The sequence below is a fragment of the Anomaloglossus baeobatrachus genome, chromosome 1 (genome assembly GCF_048569485.1).
Source record: "Anomaloglossus baeobatrachus isolate aAnoBae1 chromosome 1, aAnoBae1.hap1, whole genome shotgun sequence".
NCBI classification, from domain to species: domain Eukaryota; kingdom Metazoa; phylum Chordata; class Amphibia; order Anura; family Aromobatidae; genus Anomaloglossus; species Anomaloglossus baeobatrachus.
The window spans coordinates 666,439,379-666,463,241 of record NC_134353.1 but is presented as its reverse complement, the minus strand read 5'-3'; the positions used below and the strand labels follow the sequence as shown (position 1 = coordinate 666,463,241).

General features: G+C 46.0%; 1 protein-coding gene across 3 annotated transcripts in view; it reads left to right on the top strand.

Annotated features, from left to right (window-relative positions):
• Window positions 1-23,863, top strand: part of CORO1C (coronin 1C) — a 123,515-nt gene that overhangs the window by 67,928 nt on the left and 31,724 nt on the right. For all 3 annotated transcript variants that reach the window (XM_075320018.1, XM_075320021.1, XM_075320020.1), the window contains exon 3: window positions 16,608-16,730. In XM_075320018.1, coding sequence (XP_075176133.1) covers window positions 16,608-16,730 — 123 coding nt within the window. The remainder of the gene's footprint in view (window positions 1-16,607; window positions 16,731-23,863) is intronic.

Sequence of the window (23,863 nt, the reverse complement as noted above, 5' to 3'; positions counted from 1 at the left end):
CTGTAGTGCTAGAAAAGCCGCGTGCTATCACCACGATTCCCCTGGAGAGAAAGAGTTAACGAACCACGCTGCTGTGTGGATGCCTACAAAGCACACACCCTGCTGTCATCATGGCAGGAGACAGTGCAGCCAATAAGGAGCGGTGCAGGAAGCAGGGACTGTGCTGTCAGGGTTCAAATCATCCATGGCCTTATATGGTAAAATTTACTGTCTGGGCTCAGGGAGTGCTGGGCTGGGAGGAGGGAGCGTGCGGAGACGCCCTGCTAGATCACTCCCTGCTCTATATAGCTGAAGATCAGGCCCATGTAGGAAGGGAATGCTGATCTGATCCCTGGCCTTTTAAGCACTTGTTACTTACAGATTAGAAATACTGTCACACAGTGTTGGCTTATTTGTACATTAAGGTTAATGCAACTTTGCCTCTTTTTTTCTTCACCTTTTCTGTCCTTTCTAGATAAACAGGAATCCTGTGTTTTATTTAGCCACTACTCCCTGGAAAGCAGTGATGTTGCATAAATGCCATATCAGAAAGCTCATAATTAACTGCCTTTTGTATGACTTTTTTTTTAATTCTTATGTATACCCACCTCTACATATTGCTGTTACAGTAATGTGATTACATGAAGAAGCAGCGCTGCTCTTGTCTGTGTCCATGGTGTCTGGTCTGGCAGCTCAGGTCCATACAAGTGATTATAGTTGTCTGATAATAACCATCGCTTATGTCAATTTGTCTTGTGACTTGGTTACATCTTTTCAAAATTACCTTCTATTTTCTATAGGTTTACATATAGTGAGGGCATTAAGAAGCTATCCAGACTGTTAAATAGGTTGTCAAAGTTAAGCTGCTCAATGGTAGAAATAATGCTGATATCAGACTTATGCTCCCACTATTCTCCTTGCTGGTCTTTTTTTCACGTTTGCTGCAGCCTTTCTACCTTATTTGACCACTGCAGCCAATCAGTGGCCTCAAAGGTGTACGGCATGAGATTGTTGAGGCCAGTGATAGTGACTATGTACCCAGTTTCCTTATTTAGCAGTATTGTTTGCTTAGGGCAGCTTTTTAAAGGGAACCTGTTAGGTCCAATATGCACCCAGAACCACGAGCAGTTAGATCTTTAGAAAAAGTATTTCTAAAGATCTTTATTGTATGCTAATATATGGGCATTAGTTACCATGGCTAGTCGTCTCCATTAGCATGTTAGTACACCCCTGTGAGCGTACTAACAAGCTAATGAATGGGCAGCGTCAGAGGATGATCTCACTCACTTCTCAGCTGTCATCGCCGACCGATACTGGATTTCGGCTCCGTGCGCAGGACCCCAGAGCTTTGGTCATGCGCACTATAAAGACAGGTGTACGCGTCACGACTTCAAACTCATGTGGTGCGCATGACTGAAACTCCAGGGTCATACGCACTGAGCTGAAGTCCAGGAGTCAGACGCGATGGCAGCGGAGAGGTGAGTGAGATCATCCTCTGACGCTGTACATTCATTAGCATGCTAGCACATGAACAGGGGGGGGGGGGGCGCGGATACACATGCATAACCCATCCGGACATTAGCAGCAGAGGTGCACACGTCAATCAAAAAGTGCATGAATTTTCAAACTTTATAAAGTTGAATTTCACAGCCTAAACACCCGAGCTGCCCACTAATGGTATGTAAACACTGTGCCTCATAGTGCCAGTACTGCACTGGCTGCACCTTATACACGAAAATCCTGATGTTTGGTTCCCTTTAACAATCTTTGTCTTTTCCTTGTAGCAGTGCTTCAAATCTATCAGCTTGTGAGGGAATCTCCTGTGTATAGTGCCCTCTTTGGTCACCCACAGATTCTCAACTGTATTCAGGTCTGGGCTCTGGCTGCGTAATTCCAAAACTTTGATCTTCTGGCGAAGCCATTCCTCTGATTTTGGAGGTCTGCTTAGGCTTATCTTACTGACACGTGACATTCATCTTCAGCTTTTTAGCAGAGGCATGAAGGTTTTGTTGCAAGATTGACTGTTCATATTTGTCTCACCTTGACTAAAACCCCATTTCCAGCTGCCAAAAAAGAGCACCAACGCATAATGCTGCCGCCACCATGCTTCACTGTGGATATGGCATAATTTGTGATTCACAGTGTTGGCTTTGCGCCAAACATACATTTTGTATCGTGTCCAAAAGTTCAGTTTTGGTCTCAGACCATAACCTGTTTTCCCACTTGCTTTTGGCAGACTTGATGTAGTTTTTTCCAAAACATATACAGTGTTGGATATTTTTCTTTGTAGGCTGCAGACACATTACCGTATGGCATCCGATGCAAGCGTGAGCCGAGTGTCATTCGACTTTGACCCGATCTTGCAATCGTGTCACTGCTGTGAAGCTGAGGGCGGGTGCTGCGGAGGAGAGGGAGGGGTTAATTCCCCCCCCCCCACCTCCTCCATTGTCAGCCTGTGCGTATATCGCACTGCACTGGGATATTCTCTCGCACCCATGCAGAATCTGGATGCGAGAGAACCTGACCAACTGCTCTCCCTCATTGACTAGCATTGGTCAGAGTGCAATGCAAGATTTTCTCGCATTGCACTTGTCTGTTTTTCATACTCATGTGAGCGTGCCCGTAAGGTAATGCTTTGATCTTGCTACCCTACCCCACCCCATAGTGTAGACATATGAAGAACATGGGAGATTGTAGTACTCCGCTAGTTCTCATCAGAAATTCCTGCAGCTCTGTTAATGTTGCTATAAGCTCTTGGCCGCCTCTCTGACCAGTTTTCTTTTTGCTCTTTTCATACCTTTTATATATTTTCATTAAATTATAGCATAGACGCTGTGAAGACTGTAATCAAAAAGAGAGTAAAATTTGGTAAATCTAATGCCATTGAAATGTTTTCGTAGTTTTCTTCTTTTCCTGACTAATAACTTTTCAACAAGATCCCTTTGCCGTGTTGTAAGCTGTTAACAAACTATGGCTTTTACTGTAAAATGCAATTTCCAATTAAAATGTCACGCGCACACATATTTATTTTATAGTGTGTGTGAGATCAAAATTCAGAATAGTGGCCAACAAAAACATAGAATAAAATAATTAGTTTCAAGCCTTGCAGCCATATTGGTTGCCCCTTTGGACTAACATCTCTGGCTCTGTTGGTATAATTGCCCCATTTATTCTTGTTTGATGTAAAGTTGTTTTTGTTTGATTTATTTTTTTTTGAGAAGCTGAGAGAGAACTTATAACGAAGCACTTCCTTTTGTTACTTTTACAAAACTGCTGAAAGAGTACATTTCTCATACTTTCTTTTTATATAGCCTTAACCGCTTGTCCATTATTACATAGGATTTCAATTTTCCGAAAGCTTTGTTAAAGGGCACCTGTCGCCAATTTTTTGCCCTATAAGCTGCGGCAACCACCAGTGGGCTCTTATATACAGCATTCTAACATACTGTATATAAGAGCCGCTGTGTAGAACATATACACTATATAATCACCTAAACCAGTCGCTGCAGTGGTTGTGGCTCAGATGGGCGTCTTCGTCCTCCGGCGCAGCCTCTTTTGGCCATCTTTGTCACCGCCTTCTGAAGCTGCTGTGAATGATGGGTCCCACGTCATACACACTCGCTGGCATTCAGGGCCTGAGCAGGGCAGATTAAAGTATTGTACTGCCCATGAGCGGAACCGGCGAGTGTGTATGACGTAGACGCGTGATGCACCACGGCTTCAGAAGGAGGATGAAGTTGGCCGAAAGAGGTGGCGCTGGCCCCGGAGGACGAAGACGCCCATCTGAGCCACAACCACCGCAGCGACCGCTTTAGGTGAGTATTATAAAATGTTTACATTCTACACAGTGGCCTGCGCTCTTATATACAGCATGTTAGAATGCGATATATAAGAGCCCACTGGTGGTGGCTGCAGCTTATAGGGTAAGAAACTGGTGACAGGTTCCCTTTAAAGTGTAACTGTTGTTGTTTTAATTTTTATGTAATCAATAGTATTCATTGAAAACAGATTTTTCCCAGGAATTGAAGATTTTGAGAATGAAAGATCAATATAGGAAGAGAGCAGCAAACTTGTCTGATAAGAGATATTAAAAAGTTGCTTATTTCTATGTGTACTATTGATTTATGACATAGAAATGAAAACGACGGTCACGCTTCAGTTTCTACAACCCCTTTAAGGAAAGATCTGGCTGGGTCAGGTCCTGATGTCACACATTTCTGAGCTGCTGATATGAGTATGGTCACATCCCCACCTGCAGCACAGAAATGTGAAGCCTTGCCGTGAGAAACCTGCGTGGGTGACGTTTGCCGAATGCAAGCTGCACAGCACATGTTACATGCCAGGCTGGTTTCCAAGCTTCAGCCTCCAGGACAAGAACTTGAAAAATGTCGGCACCGACATTGAAATAAGCAAGTGTCTATGCCAGTAAAGGGCTCCGCTCAAGGAAGCCTCTGGAGCCCGTGCTATTTCTGCAGGAATGCTTTTGGCATCCTCTGTAGTTAATGACTGGCGAAAGTAATTTACTCGCTTATTCTGATTATAAAACAAATAACATTGCCTAGCTTCAGCTTTGTTTGGTACTCCCTGTTCTTTCCTTTTAAATTTGGCAAATGATCCTTGCTATTTCAGTGTCCAGCAGTATTAAAAGGACATCTGGCTTCTTAGTATAAATCGACGTTTGAAAGGAGGCATTTTTTTTGTTTTCTTCTTCAACAATGGTTTTTAAATTGGCCAGAACATGACTATTCAGTGGGCTCATCTCAAATATTGCTTCATGCCCCCTGCCCAGTTGTGTTAGCGGAAAGCGGTTACCCTAATGGGAATAGACAAGCTAAAAATGGTGTGTGTCTGGCTTGTTTGTGGTGTTGATATGGAATCCTAAAATAAGGTTTAGCACAAATAAAGCCTAAAAGCATAATACGTCATGAGCCCATTAACCTGTGTCTAGAAGGTTGAGGCTTTTCTTTAACCAACTAGCCAACTTTGCGGAATAATGACGAGCTAGTTTTCCCAGGTTACTGACTGCACGTTCTGATAGCCGCAGTGGTAGCCAAACATGCTCTTCTCTGTGAAGACCACACCAAATTCCCAATTCTATGCTACCTTAACCCATTGGATCATTAAAAGGGTGGTTCACCCATATTTTTTGTCTAGTTTGATATTATGTTGAGAACCAATGTTTCTCTCAAATACCTTGTGTTGGCAATAGTGCCTGTGAGAGGCGCTATTGCAGACCGCTGTTCCCCGCTCCGGTGACGTCACATCAAGTGCCGCACACGTCACGTCCCTGCGGCCAGCTGCAGTCTTCCTGACTCACTGAGCTGTCGGCGGTGTTTCACTGAGCAGATGGGCTGTGACAAGCAGTGAAACACCGCTCACAGCTCAGCGAGTCAGGAAGATTGCAGGCGGCCGCACGGATGGGACGTGACTTCACCGGAGCGGGGAAGAGAGGTCTGCAATAGCGCCTCTCACAGGCATTATTGCCAACACAATATAATATCGCACTAGACAATAAAAAAAATGGGTGAACCACCCCTTTAAGAATAAAGTATAACTTACCAGTTCCAACCTTCACTGCTGCAATTGTCACATCCAGTCCTGCATCAGACTTTGTCCTTCTCATTCAATCACTGAGATCCACTGACTGCAGGGTCAGGTGACTGATAGGACATGGTACTGCTGGGAATTCCTTCTATCAATCAGTGGCCTCAGCAGTCAGACGGAGTGTCATAATTTCCGGCCCTTTAACGGCGGGGACTTGGCCACATAAGCGTAACACCTCATTGTGTTAAAACCAAAGAATCTCTCTGAGCAATTTTGAAAAGCGGAGAAAACCTCTAGGTGATGCCCTATAGTGGCGTACAGATACAACAAGATAAATATTGCACACAGGAATATGTAAACTTCACTAAAAAGGATTATATAGGACTTAGTGCAAACAATGGGGCAGATGTGTGGTTCTACACCATAGTGACTGCAGGCTTGTTGGTTTAGACCAGACAACACCTTTTAAGTCTTCTGACCTTAATGGAGCCTTCTAAAATTGGCCTTTTTGCCCGGTTTCAGACCAGTAAGGCACCAATTTAACATTAGTCACTTACTGCCTGTTTTATATGGTCCAATAAGCACTAATGGAGACAGAACGATCACCAATTGAGTAATTTTGCCTCATGTACACTGCATCTTATCACCTGTTTACACAAAGCAATGTGTTGCCAAGTTTAAAGGGAATCTCTCACCAGGTTTTTGCCACCTAATCTGAGAGTAGGATAATATAGGGGCAGAGATCCTGATTCCAGCGGTGTCAGTTACTGGGCTGCTTAGTGTAGTTTTGATAAAATCACTGATTAATCAGCAGTAGATTATCATTAGAGGACTACTTGGTGTGCTGCCAGGTAGTCCAGCATATTCATGAGCTCTGTATAACTGCTAGATCTGCAGCAGAGAAAACATTGATTTTAACAAAATGACAGCAAACCGCTCAGTAAGGCTGCTTTAACACATACGGTTTTTCCTGTGCGGCACAATCCGGCACTTTGCAGGAAAATCGCAACCATTTTTTTTTGCTGCCGGTTGCGTTTTTTCTGCATAGACTTTAATTAGTGCCGCATTGTGCCGCATGGCCTTGCATTCCATCCGGTTTTTGCCGCATGCGGCAGATTTAGCCGATGCGGCGGCCGGATGGAACGTTGCCTGGCACGTTTTTGTGCGGCAATAAAAACCGCATTGCGCCGCATCCGACCGATGCGGCGCAGTTTTCAATGCATGCCTATGGCGGCCGGATGCGGCGCGATTCGGCAAAAAAACGCATCCGGCCGCCGCATGCGGTTTTTGCCACTGCACATGCTCAGTAGCATGCCGCAAGCGGCAAAAACCGGACGGGCCGCATGCAAAAAACTTATGCAAAGGATGCGGTGTTTTCACCGCATCCCTTGCATAGCTTGCACAGCCGGATTGAGCCGCACAGCTCAAGCCGGATGTGTGAAAGCAGCCTAAGTGACACATTGCTGGAATCAGGTTCTCTGTCTATATTATGCTGCTCTCAAATGGGGGAGCAAAAGCCTGTGCCAGATTCCCTTTAAAGCGTTGTGTTTCTTCCATCGTGAAAATCCTATTATGCAATGAGCATAAGTTTTGCTTTTTTTTTGTATTTTTTTTTTTTGCCGATATCTTTACACTGGCATATAATCTGGAAAGTTTTTACACCAATTATAATATTCGCTTGAGTAAAGGGACATTAGACCTGAATTTGCCTTAACCAGATGCAAAATGCTGACTAAAATATGGCATTGTTTTCTTTAATCTCTCTCAGGATCCTACCATTACTCTAATATACACCAAAGTCACAGAATACACTTTTAAACCATCATATGTCAGTGAGATAAGGCAGGTAATTGACACACAGGAGGATATTAGAGGGGTGTATGTAATCTGCAGGCTTGGGCTTATAAACTACAATTGAGGTTTAAAGCACCACTCCAGCATTTGTTTTTTCACCGCTGTAGTGGTGCTTTTAATCTACGTTCCCTGCAATTGGGCTATGTGCGCACTTACCGGATTTTGCCGCGGATTTTTTGCGGTTTTGCTGCATGTTTCGCTGCAGAAAATGTTCATAACATCTCTGCAGTGAATCACCAGCAAAACCTATGGGCAAAAAAAATCCTGTGCGCACTGGGCGGAATTTGACAGCTGCATGTTTTGCTGCGGGATTCCTGCAGCAAAAACAATTGCATGTCAATTCTTTTCTGCACGTCGCTGCGGGATTTCACTCCATTGACTCCAATGTTAATCATGAAATCCCGCAGGGAATAACGCAGGCAGCAAATTCTGTGCGGTTCACTGCGTTTTCCTGCGTTATTCCCTGCGGTATTTCGCGGTTTACCTGCGGTAATGTACATCGCCTGTCTGCGGTTTTGCAGGGAAGTGATGTCATTATGACAGGAAGAGGAAGCGGAGCAGAGCGTAAACAAACACATCACAACACACACACACACACACACACACACACACACACACACACACACACACACACACACACACACACACACACACACACACACACACACACACACACACAGAACACACACACACAGAACACACACACACACACATAGAACACACACACACAGAACACACACACACACATAGAACACACACACACACACACACACACACACACACAGAACACACACACAGAACACACACACAGACACATAGAACACACATAGAAAGAAAACGGAAATATAGAAAACAAAGAACGTGGGCTCCGCTGTATATTTACCGTCCAGCCGAGGTAAGCACACAGCGGCGGCCCGGTATTCTCAGGCTGGGGAGGGAGAGGGGCAGGGTTAATGTCCCCCGCCTCACTCCCACCTCCCGCAGCCGCGAATATCAGCCGCAGCTGCTCCGGGACTGTCGCATCCATTATGCGGCAGCTCCGGCGTGTCCCCGGCTCTTCCTGCCGCCGTGTAGCAGTGACAGCAGGGTAATACAAGGGGTTAATGGTGGTGGATCACCGCCATTAACTCCAGGCTTGATCATGCAGCGTCTGAGACAGCTGACATGATCAACCCGTAAGTAAAGTGAATAAAACACACAGAAAAATCCTTTATTTTAAATAAAACAAACAAGCCTCGTTCACCATTTTATTAACCCCTCCCGAAACAAAGCTCCGGTGTAATCCACAGCTCCGACGTCCTGCGCTGCTTGCATCCAGCCGCGACTGACACAGACACAGCGCTGAATGAATGCAGCAGACAGCAGATGTAATTACCGGTCATTTCCCACGGCCGGTAATGTGAACTCACTGCCGACCGTGGGAAATGCAGCGATCTGTCCGCTATCTATCTATCTATCCCTCTATCTATCTGTCTATCTACTACCTCAGAATTAAATGACTTTTTTTTTTTTTCTTTCTTTTTTTTTTTTTCAATGTGCTTTATTGCATTGAATGCAATAAAGCACATCCCAAACCGCACGCGGCAATACCGCGGTGAAACCGCGGCAAACCGCATGCGGTTTTCGGGTGCGGTTTGCTGCGGTTTTGTACCGCGGGTGCGGTAATCTTTGAGAGCATGCGGAATTTTCTCAAGAAAATTCCATTTCCCAGTGCGCACATAGCCTTAGTCTTATCCTCTCCCTCTACTGTCTTCATCTGTTATCTGCACTGCTTCGGTTGATCTCGGGCAGATTGTGACTTGCCAGCTGCTCCAGTGTTTCATGTTGTGAGCCAAAGGTCACTCTTCAATGCGAGTCTATGAGAGCCTCATTCTGGCCTTGTTCTGGCACTCATAGACTTGCATTGGGAGCTAGTGACATAACTTCTGACTTATGACCAGTTAGAAGTTGCAGTCACAAGAAGGTGCCACAGTATTGATTAAAAGTTGAAGATGCCGGAGTGAGTATACAAGTAGGACAGGAACCTTAGATTAGAAGCACTACTGCACATTGAAAAAAAAACCAAAATGCTGGTGTGGTGCCTTAAAGGGTTATTCCCATCCCCAAGATCCTATCCCAATATGTTGTAGGTGTAATAATAAAATTATCAAATACCTTTAATTGGAAATGTAGTATAGTTCTTTTGATTCACTATGAGCCTCATGTTCAGGGCATTGCAGGACCTTAGGTATCCATGGTTACGACCACTGATACCTAAGGTCCTGCAATGCCCTGAACATGAGGCTCATAGTTAACCAATCAGAAGAACTATTATTTATTTCTAATTGGAGGTATTTGCTATTAACCCTAGAACGCATACCTGGGGCCTCGCAGGTCATTTGTTTTCTATGGTAGATTGAATTGCTTGCGCGTTCTAGGGTTAATGATGATAATAAGAATTAGTCTAATTGTCGTATGTGGAGTTGGGAAGGAATTTCCTAATATGAGCTCCCAGGGTTCTTGCCTTCCTGTGGAGCCACATGTTTGGTTGTAGGCTGAAATCGATGGGTCTTGTCCTCTTTCAACCTTTGAAACTAGAACTTGTGTTTTCTACTTCCATGTTGATGTTTTAGTCTTCAGCTGGTTATACATGGATAGTCTGAAAGATGAAGACAGTGTGGCGATCCCACAAGAATAGTATGTTCATGACTAACAAGACGTCTTCTCATCTGTTACAGGTACATTGTAGATTTGTGCAGAGGGATGAGTACATCTCTATCCTGCGTGCCATAAACATCCTTGTCCGATTGCAGATTCTCATCCAGAGATTAGGGAGAAAGCCAGGAGTAGATGGTGCCACAGAGTCTAACCATAGAATGTTTCAAGAGCAGACTGCTCTGTGTGTTGAGGTCTATAGGTTTTACCCAGCAGTTGATTGTCAGTGTTGGAGAATGCTTCGGACTGCTACACTGATGACTGCATATAACATGATGGCTGCAATGACCATTAAACCCACTATCATTATTGACCTTTCAGCAGTTGACCTTTCTGGTCTTTACTTCTATCTGCATAATGTCTGATGATAATGGGAGTGGATATTTAGATCTGGTCATTAAACATGATGCAATGATCCACACCGATATAAGGAAAAAAAGTAATACAACCCATGTAGATGGGTTGATGAACCACAAGCATCCCTGTAATTTGCCTATTTGAACAAGCTGACAACCGTAGGGTGAGATGATTTTTGAGTTTGCTGTATAAACAGAACATGGGCTGCTAAGAATATAATGTTCTTTGATCACAGTGAGTGTATTGACTGTCACTCCATCGGCCTGTCTAAGGGTACCTTCACACTTAGCGATGCAGCAGCGATCCGACCAGCGATCTGACCTGGTCAGGATCGCTGCTGCATCGCTACATGGTCGCTGGTGAGCTGTCAAACAGGCAGATCTCACCAGCGACCAGTGAACAGCCCCCAGCCAGCAGCGACGTGCAAGCGACGCTGCGCTTGCACGGAGCCGCCGTCTGGAAGCTGCGGAGACTGGTAACTAAGGTAAACATCGGGTATGGTTACCCGATGTTTACATTAGTTACCAGTGTGAGCAGGGAGCCGCGCACACTGAGCGCTGGCTCCTTGCTCTCCTAGCTACAGTACACATCGGGTTAATTAACCCGATGTGTAATGCAGCTACATGTGCAGAGAGCAGGGAGCCGCGCACACTGCTTAGCGCTGGCTCCTTGCTCTCCTAGCTGCTGTACACATCGGGTTAATTAACCCGATGTGTACAGCAGCTACATGTGCAGAGAGCCGGAGCCGGCAGCACAGGCAGCGTGAGAGCTGCAGAGGCTGGTAACTAAGGTAAATATCGGGTAACCACCTTGGTTACCCGATGTTTATCTTGGGTACAGCTTACCTCAGCTGTCAGACGCCGGCTCCTGCTCCCTGCTCGCTTCATTTGTCGCTCTCTTGCTGTCACACACAGCGATCTGTGTGTCACAGCAGGAGAGCGGCTTTGAAGAAAACGAACCAGGGCTGTGTGTAACGAGCAGCGATCTCGCAGCAGGGGCCAGATCGCTGCTCAGTGTCACACACAGCGAGATCGCTAATGAGGTCACTGCTGCGTCACAAAAAGCGTGACTCAGCAGCGATCTCGGCAGTGAGCTCGCTGTGTGTGAAGCACCCCTAAACGGGCTATTAAACGACCAACTATCAGTTTGTGTTTAGCTGATTGGTGTTTGTTTTACACTATGAAATAAGTCCTTGCGGACGCTGTCATGTGTTATTGGCTTAAAGTTTAGGGAGATGTTACTTACAGTATTTTTTTTTTATATAACTATACATGATTGGCATAATGCCTGATTCATCCATGTTTGTATGTGAGAATTCTAGTGTAAACAGCTTTGAAAAACTGCAAAATATTAGCACTTAAGGCGAAGTTCACACTTCCGTTGTTTTGTATCAGTCACAATCCGTCGCCTTGAAGAATTACGGTATCCTGCAAAATATTTTGCAGGATTCCAGTTTTTCCCCATAGACTTCTATTGGCGACGGATTGTGGCTGATGATGCTGCGTTGCATCCGCTGCATCGCGGTCAGTCGTTTTTTGACTGACCGCCGGGCGGGAGCAACGCAGCATGTAACGTTTTTTGTGCAGTGGAATCCGTTGGATTTCGCTGTTCATGCGCTCTCTGGCTCCCCGCACAGGTAACCAGGATAAACATCATGTTACTAAGCAACGCGCTTTGGTTAGTTACCCGGTATTTACACTGGTTACGGGTGCAGGGAGCCAGCGCTGAGCGGTGTATGCTGGTAACCAAGATAAATATCGGGTAACCAAGCAAAAAGTACTTTGCTTTTACCCGATATTTACCCTGGCTGTGCACGGAGCAAGACACTTCACCGCTCGGCTCCGCCCCCTCCCGCACTCGGCATGTATATACACACACACACTCACACTCTTACACTCACCTGTCCTGCAGTCCCCGCGGCACTGACATACTCAATGCCACGGCCCCGCTCGGCTCCACCCACCCCGAACTCCGCCCCTCGCACACAACGGAATCCGACAGAATTCTGTTCTTTGTCATCTGTTGTACAGCGCATCAGTCACATGCGTCAAGCTACGCATGTGACTGATGCAAAACAATGGAAGTGTGAACTTAGCCTAAGACATTCTCATGCTATTTTCACCTACCTCTGATAAAGTGGGTGGTCCTGAGGCAGTATGGCGGCTTGGCAAACCCACACTTGGCACGTTAAAGGGTGGTTCACTCATATATTTTTTGTCTAGATTGATATTATATTGAGAAACAATGTTTCTCTCAAATACCTTATGTTGGCAATAGTGCCTTTGAGAGGCGCTATTGCAGACCTCTGTTCCCCGATCCGTGGCCTCCGTGACCTCGGGGATCCGGTGACGTCATGTCAAGTTCCTGACACCGCGGCTGGCTGCAGTGTCCGTGAGTGATGGTCTGTGGGTGGAGTTTCACCGCTCGTCACAGCCCATCAGCTCCCTCACAGCAGAGCGCTTCAAGCAGGAGACACGCTGGGCTGTGACAAGTGCTGAAACACCGCCTACAGCCCAGTGACTCAGGGAGACTGGGGCCGGCCGCGGGGATGTGACGTCACCGGATCCCTAAGGACACGGAGCCCGGAGGTCAGGCGATGGGGAACAGTGGTCAGCAATAGCGCCTCTCACAGGCACTATTGTCAACATAAGGTATTTGAGAGAAAACATTGATTTTCAATATAATACCGATCTAGAAAATAAAAAATATGGGTGACCCACCCTTTTAATGACTAGCAGGGTTCATTATGACAAAACTTGGAGTAAGATTTATTGTGAGGTGCACATGGATGCATGCAGCTTGTCTGACATCAGTATGCCGCCTCATCAAGACCGGCGTGAACAAGGTTGGTCTTACAGAATCTGAGCCAAACCGTGTAAGACTTGCTTTGGACAGAAGGACCATAACTAAAAGTGATCATACTTAAAATGTTTAAGGCTGTGTGCACACAGGGCGTTTTTGATGCAGAATTGGTAAAAATCAGCATGCCTATCTTTATGCCAGCAAAGTCAATGATCATTCTGAAGTGTTGTGTGCACGTTGCTTATTTTTTTCCTTGTACATTTGCAGAAAATAATCTGTAGCATGTCATTGTTTGGTGTGTTTTTTTGCTTGCGATTTTTAACCCTTTCACCCATTGACTTGACTAGGAAAAACGCATTTATTTTTCAGTGCGTTTTTCTGCCAGAAGGTGCAGATTTGATCCAGAAAATTTTGCACCAAATACTCTACGAGCACGAATAGCCTTTGACAGGGCGGTCGCTACATGTATCCTGATGAGTTAACATGTTAGGCCGGGGCCACACGGGGATCTACTGCGATCCTCGCATGACACTCGGCTCACGCTGGCAGCACAGCAGGAGCCGAGTATCATGCGAGTGTAGCGCCCCTGACTGTGTCAGGGTGCTGCAGGGAACTGCATCCTGTCAACCAGGGTGCAGGGCCTTACCCGCCTATGGTTCCTGGTTCACATCAACAGTGTCACTGACATCTGCACTACAAATCCCAACCACACCTCACACCAGGGCTGGACAGACACACCAGTGGGTTGGTCAAGTTGCAGCACGGCTGCCCACCTAGTGGTCAGGCAGACTGGTGGGAGGGAGGAAGTAAGAGTTGAGTGGTAGCCCTCAGAGAGAAAGGAGTGTGGGATTTGGAGCTCCCAGGGAGGCGGCAGGTTGGGTCGCAAACGGTGGTCTGGGACCACAGGAGTCGGGGACCGGTATTAGGGATACTGGACATAGGTGTAACAGACGCTGTCTAGGAGGACTGTTGGCACTAGAAAGCCCAGCAACCTTATCGGTACCGAGCACGGCGGGGTACAGGACCCTAGATCATGGAGTAGCTTCAAGCAACCTGATAATTAACCTGTGGAGGATAGTCTCTTTATGAACATTCCCCAAGAGCTCAGAGATTGGAGGCATCAGCACAACGTGGGGGATAGGGTTCTCAAAAACACACAACCCACTGAAATCCTAAGGGGCCACAACTATCAAACAATTTGTGCACGGAGGCAGGGCTCCAAGTGACACCTCCTCCCCCCCCCCCCCATCCCCACCTCATGTAGAGACTGCGGTGCCTAGAGACTTTGGTTTACCATCTGTATGAGTGTCTGCTTAATCCACCTGATCCAACACCATGACTACCGCAGTGAGTAATCTGACCCCTGCACCCTGCTTCCCAAGGCCAAGCAAGCTACCCATACACCAAATCCCCCACCATTCGGGGCCTTCCTTACCCTAACATCTGGCTTCCCCATACCATCTGCCCCAGTACTCCAATCGGCAGCGGCGGTACTCCCCTTTACCGCAACCCGCAGGTGGCGTCACGAACATTTATCCCCTGTAAATACCCCCTTTACAATTTGAAGTGGCCACGAGCCCCGGGTCCGGAAAACCTCGAGCCACAGCAACCCCAGACCCTATAGTTCGACTGCTGAAGGGGCAGCACACAAGTGTCACTGTGACTGAGGTCCGATCGTGCGAGGAGACCTCAGCTGCGGGGGGCAGGCTGGCCGGCACTGAGGAGGGGAGGGAGGGATTTATATCTCCCCTCTCCTCCATTGCCGGCTATTAACATTCTCGCCCTTTCTCTTGCCCCATAGACTTGAATGGGTGTGAGAGAAACAAGACTCGCATTACAATCGCAGCATGCTACGATTGTTTTCTCGGTCCGATTAGGGCTGAGAAAATAATCGCTCATGGGTGCTGGGACATAGGGTAATATTGGTCCGAGTTGAATGCGATAAAACATCGCATTCCACTCGCTCCGATTTTCATACCGTGTGGCTTAGGCCTACAAGGGGCTCTCAGTCAGCACAGAATGACTGTTCAAACCAAGTAATCCTTTACATACACCTTCCTACCTGCTTGTTTTCCCACTATTTCCTCCCGTCTGTGGCTCTGTGAAGCCACAGCTGTCAAAAGTGGTAGGTGGAGATTAAGGGAAAAGCAAACATGTAGAGGAAGCTGCACTGAATGCACGAGCGCCTGAACAGACATTCTGCGCTGACCGTCCCTTTAAACTATAGGTTTCTGAACTTTCATCTGATTTTCTTTTCTTTGTAGCGCTATCCAGTATACTAGAAAGCCAATCTAAGAAATTCTCGCAATTATGATCCGAGCCTCAAGGGGCATTTACACTGAATTATAATTGATATTCTTGTTAAAAATGCTCATTTCACTATTATCTTGCCGTGTAAACAATCTGCCATTGAACGAGCAAAGCGATCTGTCGCGCAGCACAAAAGATCATTGTTCTCTGTGATCATCCTGTGTAAACAGAACTTTGGCGGCCTATGGGCAGTAAGCGATTAAGCATAGATCTGCTTGTGTAAACAGGCATACAAACGACTGGTGTGCTATAAATGTTTACTAATCGCCTGCTGTATCGCCCCACTGTCTGTCTGTGTTAGGCTGCTTTCACACATCCGGTTTTTCCTGTGCGGCACAATCCGGCGCTTTGCAGAAAACACGCAAACGTTTTTTTTTGCCGCCGGTTGCGTTTTTTTTTTTGCATAGACTTACATTATTGCCGTATTGTGCCGCATGGGCTGCGTTCCGTACGTTTTTTGCCGCATGCGGCAGATTTAGCCGATGCGGCGGCCGGTTGGAATGTTGCCTGGCACGTTTTTTTTCCGACAAAGAAAACCGCATTGCGCCGCATCCGGCTGGTGCGATTTGCAATGCATGCGGCAAAAACCTCATCCATCCGCCGCATGCGGTTTTTTACACTGCACATGCTCAGTAGCCTGCCGCAAGCGGCAAAAACCGGACGGGCCCCGTGTCAATAACTTATGCAAAGGATGCGGTATTGTCGCCGCATTCGTTGCATAGGTTTTAGAGCCGGATTGGCCAGCTCTGCTAAAACCGGAGGTGTGAAAGCAGCCTAAACAGGCCCTTACCCAGTGCGCCAGCTGGTATTGGTAGTGAACGTTGTTCTTAATATTTAGGGTAAGCTATTGACTCCCTTTTAGCTGATGAACAGCTCCAGTGAACTGTAGCGAGTATGTATATTTGTTGAGATCAAAAGCTATTGTGTTTTAATGCAAATAGTCTCTGGTTCTAGTTGAGCAGTCATTTGATGGTTTTTCTTTTCACTTTTATATTGCAGTTAAGCTTCCTTTAAGTGTTGCACCCAGACTAATCATGGCCTAACATATATGTATTTCTTTTTTCTAGAGTGGAAGAATTGATAAGTCGTACCCTACAGTGTGCGGTCACACGGGACCAGTGCTGGACATTGACTGGTGTCCTCATAATGACAATGTTATTGCAAGTGGCTCTGAAGACTGCACGGTCATGGTAAGATATGCTGTCATTTCCCTCTAGTTGTAGGTTAATGGATTTAAGGAAACATTTTGGAGAAAGTGACTGTTCTAATAGTAAATCATAAAGCTTTTAATGTCTTTGATAGTTAATAGTAATACTAAAGTCATTAAACAGTAACAAGTTTTCGGAAGGGATCGAAAAATTAAAAAAGGAGCGTTTTAAGCTTTTTATCAATTATAAAGGGTATTACCACCATTTGCCTTCAAAATTGCATCAGTATTAAGTACACATGCACAATTTAGGTTTGTTTTTTTCTTCCAAGGAACTTTGCAGGGAGGTTGTTCCAAACATCTTGGAGAACTAACCAAAAATCTTCTGTGGATGTAAATGAACCCATTTCCTATCTCCACGTAATCCCAGACACTCAAATGATTTGGTTACTCCTACATTCTCAAGCAGTAGAAGTGAAGATAATGGCACTTGCCACATCCTGGAAATATCTGCTTTATTATTGAATAGCAAGCAATAAGTCAGATGGGGAGAATACAGGCAAACAAGTGTCTACTGACACTCATACAGGAAACACAGCAATCGGTTTTTCTTTGCTTTTTTGGAATCTGACATTTATACAGGCCTACTTAGGACTTTTAGTGACTTTTGACAGCTACCGTAATGAATGGTACTCTGTGCATAACTACATCTGTGAATATCAGTGTGCATTAAGGCTACATGCGCACGCTGCAGTTTTTCTACACACAAACTGCATCCAAAACTGCACCTTGTCAGAGAGAGCCTGGAAATGTAAAAAAAACCACTTGTAATGTAGGTGCGTTTTTGGTGCGTATTTGTTAATGCGTTTTTTTTTTAAAGGAGAAACAAAATGATAGGCTAGGATAATGGATAGATGTCTAGAATAGATTATAGAAAAAAATTAAAGATAGAACATATAGAATAGATAATAAGAGAAACTGAATTCATAGAAATATCAGAATAGCTTGAGCAATAGCCAGGTTGGCCAGCCGTTTTGTTTTAATTTTGGGGGGGTTAAAAAAAATGACGTGGGGTCCCCCCCCTTTTTTTTTTTTTTTTTTTTTTTTTTTATATATCCAGAGCAGGAACAGCAGCATCTGCAGGCTGCAACCCTCAACTGTCTGTTGTACCTTGGCTAGTTATGAAAAATAGAGGGGTTCCCTTGCTTTTTTTTTTAATTTTGATTTACTAAAAAAAACAAAACAAAAAAAAACGTGAGGTCCCCCTCATTTTTCTAATACCAGCCAAGGTACAGCAGACAACTGGGGGCTGATATTGGGGTTTGAAGGCCCATCATTATTTGCATCTTTTTAGCCTACTAGCAGCCCACAGCCGCCCCAGAAGTGGCGCATCCATAAGATGCGCTAATTCTGGCTCTGGACCCAGCTCTTCCCGATTGCCCTGGTGCGGTGGCAATCAGGAAATAAGGGGATAATGGCAGCCCATAGCTGCCACTAAGTAAGCCCTAGGTTGTGATGTCAGGCGTTTGAGACACCCTGCATCACTAATCTGTAACTGAAAGTAAATAACCACAAACATCTAAAAAAATACTTTATTTAAAATAAAATAGGCCCCCTCTTTCACCACTATAATAACCCCCAAACACCCAACCGGGTCCAAAGTAATCCACACACGGTCCCACGGCGATTCAGCTCTACTACATCCCTGTCCTGTCACAGTGAGCTTCATAGAACATGACTGCCATCTGTGAGTGCAGACAGAGCCACAGCGATCAGAATGAACTCGGGTGAACCCCTTACGTCACACCTACGGGTCCTGCAGTATGGCGTGTGTCGCAGCAGTGACGTCATGGGTTCACTGCTCTGAGGTTCAGGCAGCTACTGAAGTGAGCCGTGCGATCGGCTGTGCCGTCACTCATGTGAGTTCTCCAGTTGCGGCGCACTACAGTGAGTCTGATTTGCGCTCATAGGTGGAGGGCTAAAGCTGTGACGGCACCATTGATCGCTGCTCACTTCAGTCACTCGGGTGATTTGCGGTCACAGGTGGAGGACTCCAGCTGCGGCTAACCTGAGTGATGGCACCGCTGATAGTGACTCACTTCAGTTGCTGCGTGGAGCTCACAGCGAGCAGTACTGTTCTATTGCGCTCGCTATTAGTGTCAGATGTAGCAATGCTGGAAGCGTCATGGGACCTCGTGTGGATTACGTCAGACATGGGGGGTTTTCTTTTAATTCGAAGGATTTTTTGGATGTTTCTTTTTTTACTTTCACCTACAGATTAGTAATGGGGGGGGGGGGGTGTCTCATAGACGCCTGCCATGACTAATCTAGGACTTAGTGGCAGCTATTGGGCTGCCATTAACTCCTTTATTACCCGATTGCCACCACACCAGGGTAATCGGGAAGACCCGGTAAAGTCCCGGGGTTGTCGCATCTAAAGGATACGGCAATTTTGGGCGGCTGCTGGCTGATATTTTTAGGCTGGGGGGGCTCCCAATAATGTGGATCTCCCCAGCCTGAAAATACCTGCCCTGATCTGTAAGGCTTTATCTTGGCTGGGTATCAAAATTGGGGAGACTGCACACCATTTTTTTAAAAAAATTAGTTATTGTTCTGTACGATGTAGACACACCCCACCGGTGGCTGTGATTGGTTGCAGTCAGACAGCTGTCACTCAGCATGGGGGTCCATCTGACTTTAACCAGTCACAGACAGGGGGAGGAGTGAATATGTATGAGCCTAATGAGCAGGTGCAGTGTTTATGAGCCTAATAAGCGGGTTGGGAAGGAGAGGCCGCGGGAGCAGTGGGACAGCCGCGCTCGCCAGTGATCGGTGAGTATGAAAAGGAGAGAGACACTGGCATGCCAAAATCACTCCAGCATTGATTTTATCATTTATTCTGAAACTAAGTTCGTGAGCTGCACTTTTGTTGACAAAACCGGAGGTAAAAAGTAAGCAAAACGCACCAATTTGATAGCATATGGTTTTTCTTGCGTTTTTGATGCCCTCATTGCTTTCAGTGGGTGAGAAATGTTGACAAAAACGCGAGAAAGAATGAACATGCTGCTGCTTTTTTGTCACAAACGTTTGTAGTAAAAAAAAAAAAAAAAAAAAGCTGCAAGCAGCAAATCTGACTTCTCATAGACTTTGCTGGGAATTCAAATGTCAGAAAATTCTGACAACAAAACTGCACCAAATAACGTGACAAAAAATGCAGCATGCGCGTATAGCCCTATAGGAGGAAGCGGTTGTCTTTTTGCCTCGTTTGGTTACTCCTACACTGGACTATAATCCTACAATCTCTGACTCTGTGCAGGCCACACATCCAAGCTCTCTTCACCACCTGCCACCTCCAACTCAAATTATTTTCACGCACCCCTACAGTCTATTCTAAGCTATGCTGCCCGACTAATCCACCTGTCCACCCACTACTCACCAACCTTTCCTGTCTACCAATCCCTTCACTGGCTTCCCATTGCCCAACGACTCCAGTTGAAAACCCTAACCATGACCTACAAAGCCATCCACAACCTGTCTCCTCCTTACATCTGGGACCTAGTCTCCCGGTACTTACCTGCGCTTAACCTCCGATCCTCACAAGGTCTCCTTCTCTACTCCCCTCATCTCCTCTTCCCACCACCGCATCCAAGATTTCTCCCGTGCCTCCCCCATACTCTGGAATTCTCTGCTACAACTTATTAGACTCTCGCCTACCTTGACAAGCTCCTAAAGGAACCTGAAGACCCACCTCTTCCGACAAGCCTACAACCTGCTGTAACACTCAGTCCATACAGCATGACCATCTCTACCCTCACCTACTATATCTTCACCCATCCCTTGTAGACTGTGAGCCCTCGTGGGCAGGGTCCTCTCTCCTGTACCAGTTTGTGCCTTGTTTTCTTTGGTTATTGTACTTGTCCCTATGTATACCACTTTTCACATGTAAAGTGCCATGGAATAAATGGCACTATAATAAATAATAGTAATAAGTTTACCTAGAGTTTGCCTAGAGGATTTAATGCAGTTTTGAAGGCAGTATGGTCACATCGAATATTGATTGTTTAATTTAATTTTGTTTAATTACCTTTTTGGTAATCGATAAACTTAACACTCCTATTTTTTTAAAACCTTCTTTGCAGCATTATTTTTTCATACTTGCCTAAATTGCTTGCGTAGTACTGTACCATTTTTTTTCTCAAAGAATGTTAACATTAATGGGGATATCTCGGACTACGTTATTTTTTTTTTATGAGCCTTAAAACTAACAGACTTGTAGTTGCTAACTACCTACCTGCTCAGCCCTGTGCTGATCTCCTGCCAGCACCGAGCAGTCACAGACCACTCCTGCCAGCGATTCTCTGGCTTCCACTCGTGTCGGGTCAACAGAGCAGCGGCTTCTCTTCTGCTCTGCTCTATTGACGTGATGTCACTGCTGATGTCATGCTGATTAACACTTGTGTCCCCGTTGCCTAGCTGTGGGGAGCCCAGTTGTCAGTCAACATAATGTCTGCATTCATGCCCTGTTGACAGAGCAAGAGGAAGAACTGCTCTGTTGATGTGGAGCATCTGTACCACTGAAGGAGCGGCCACCGACCGCTGTAAGCTGGGTTCCTAGTTACAGTTAGCATCAACCTGCCTGTTGGGTTTTAGGCTCATGGTAAAAAAAGTAATATACTCTGGGATAACCCTTAATAAAAAGTGGAACTATAGTTATACAAGTTATATATAAGAAATACTTATTCTTTCATGTCATAAATTCTATTAACTTGCTGATATTGGGTTAAGCTGTATTCTATTAGTGTTCGAACACTGTCCAGCCGCTGCACTGAGAGCCTAGCTATCGGAGGGAAATTAACTTTAGTCCTCCCACCAGCGTCAGGCTTTGGCCGCAGTCTCACTTGCGAGGAACTGATATCGCATCACCCTGCTCGACCTGCTGCTCTCCTGACAAAAGCGGGTCAGCTGCATGTATTTCTATGCAGCTAAGACACTCCTGTCCTGAGAGCGTGCGGCTGTGCTGGGTGATGCGACGTGACTCACTAGCAAGTGTGACTGCGGCCTTTCAGTCATAGTGGTGCAGCTGGAACAGTTTCTCACTACTCAATAAATAGTGAATGGCGGTTGTAACCACACCCCAGCACTGACTGACAGCCAGCTCTGTAGTGATACAATGCGAAGCGGGCTGTCAGTTCTGGGGATGTGGTTGCAGCCATCACTCACTATGTACTGAGCAATGACTGAAATTGCTCCGCCCACGCCTGTATGACTGAAAGCTTGAGGCTGCTGAGAAGTAGAAAGTTAATTTCTCTAGGTAGCAATGCTTTCAGTCAGGTGACTGGGCAGCTTCAGGACATTAACTCCATATCTGCATGTTAATAGTGTTTGACATGACGGGTTTCCTTTTTAATCATTTTTTTTCCCCATTTTAAATCTTGTAGGTACTTTTCATTAGAGGTCAGTTTTAACATAGAAGCATACAGCATCTGTTTTGTTTGTTTGTTTTCTATCAACTATATAAAAAAAAAATCTTTAAACCCCTCCCTCCCCCCACCAAACTTAAAAGCAAAAACTGGTGAATTTGGTTTTAAAGAAACACTTAATATTTTTATTAGCTATACCTGTGTGTTAATTTACTTTCCCATCGCCATAGACTGGTTTTCACTTCTGCTTTGGTCCTCTTCTTCCTCACTTGACTTCTACTCCGACTTGCCGTATCACACTGGGATCTATGTGAGCCGGAAGTCACTTTTAGGCCCCTTTCACACGTCAGTGATTCTGGTACGTTTGTGCTTTTTTTTAAACGTTCCAGAATCACTGACATACGCAGACCCATTATAATGAACTAGAAGGTGGCCCGATTCTACCCATCGGGTATTCTAGAATTTACGTATTGTGTAGTTAATGTATGATTTTTTATATATATATTATATTATATGTGTAGTTACCAAGTGTTTGTGTAGGGGCTGTACATGTTCTGGGTGTTGTCTGGGTGTGACGGGGGGTGAGAGCGGTGTTGTATGTGTGTTGCGTTGTTTGTCGTTATTTGTGGAGCGCTGTGTGTGTATCGTTGTGTATATGTGTTGCGCGGTTTGTGTGGGGGTGTGTGTGTTTTGGGGGGAGGTATGTTTTGTGCAATGTGTGTGTTGTGCGGTATGTGCGTATATTTGTGTGTGCTGCGGTGTTTGTGTGTTGGGTGTTGTGTGTGTGTGCGGCGTTTGTGTGTGTGTGGGTGTGTGTGTAGGGCTGTGTTTGTGGTTCCCAGTGTGTGTGTGTGTGTACCCCCCATCGTGCTCCATCCCCCATGCTGCTCACCCCCCATCATGCTCCATCCCCACTCCCCATTGTGCTCCATCACCCATGCTGCGCATTCCCCATCGTGCTCCATCCCCCATGCTGCGCACTCCCCATCGTGCTCCATCCCCCATGCTGCGCACTCCCCATCGTGCTCCATCCCCAATACTGCGCACTCCCCATCGTGCTCCATCCCTTATGCTGCGCTCTCCCCATCGTGCTCCATCCCCCATGCTGCGCACTCCCCATCGTGCTCCACAGTCACACATCAGACAGTAAACACGCACACATCTGATCGCATACACTCACACACACACCCCACTTCTCCCTGTGCCCACCGGTGGGCGGTCCCAGTAGCTGTGCTGCACACGCCGTGCTCCTCTGCCGACACTCACAGATCCAATCGCATACACACACACACACACACACACACACACACACACACACACACACACACACACTCTCTCACACACATCCGATCGCATACACTCACACACATCCGATCGCATACACTCACACACATCCGATCACATACAGTCACACACATCCGATCGCATACACACACACACACACACACACACACACACACACACACACACACACACACACACACACACACACACACACACACACACACACACACACACTGACGATATCGCACATACGCGCTGACACAATCACAACATCCGGAGATACCACATGCTTCCGGCCATGTTATCCTCCGGCAGGTCCTGGAAGATCACTGCACAGTATCGCCGCCGAGAAGCAAGCGATATCACGGGATGTTGTGAGTATGTGGATGCGATCTGATGTGTGTGTGTGAGGTGTGTGTGAGAGTGAGTGTGATCTGATGTGTGTCTGTTCTTATGTGTGTGCGTGTGTGTG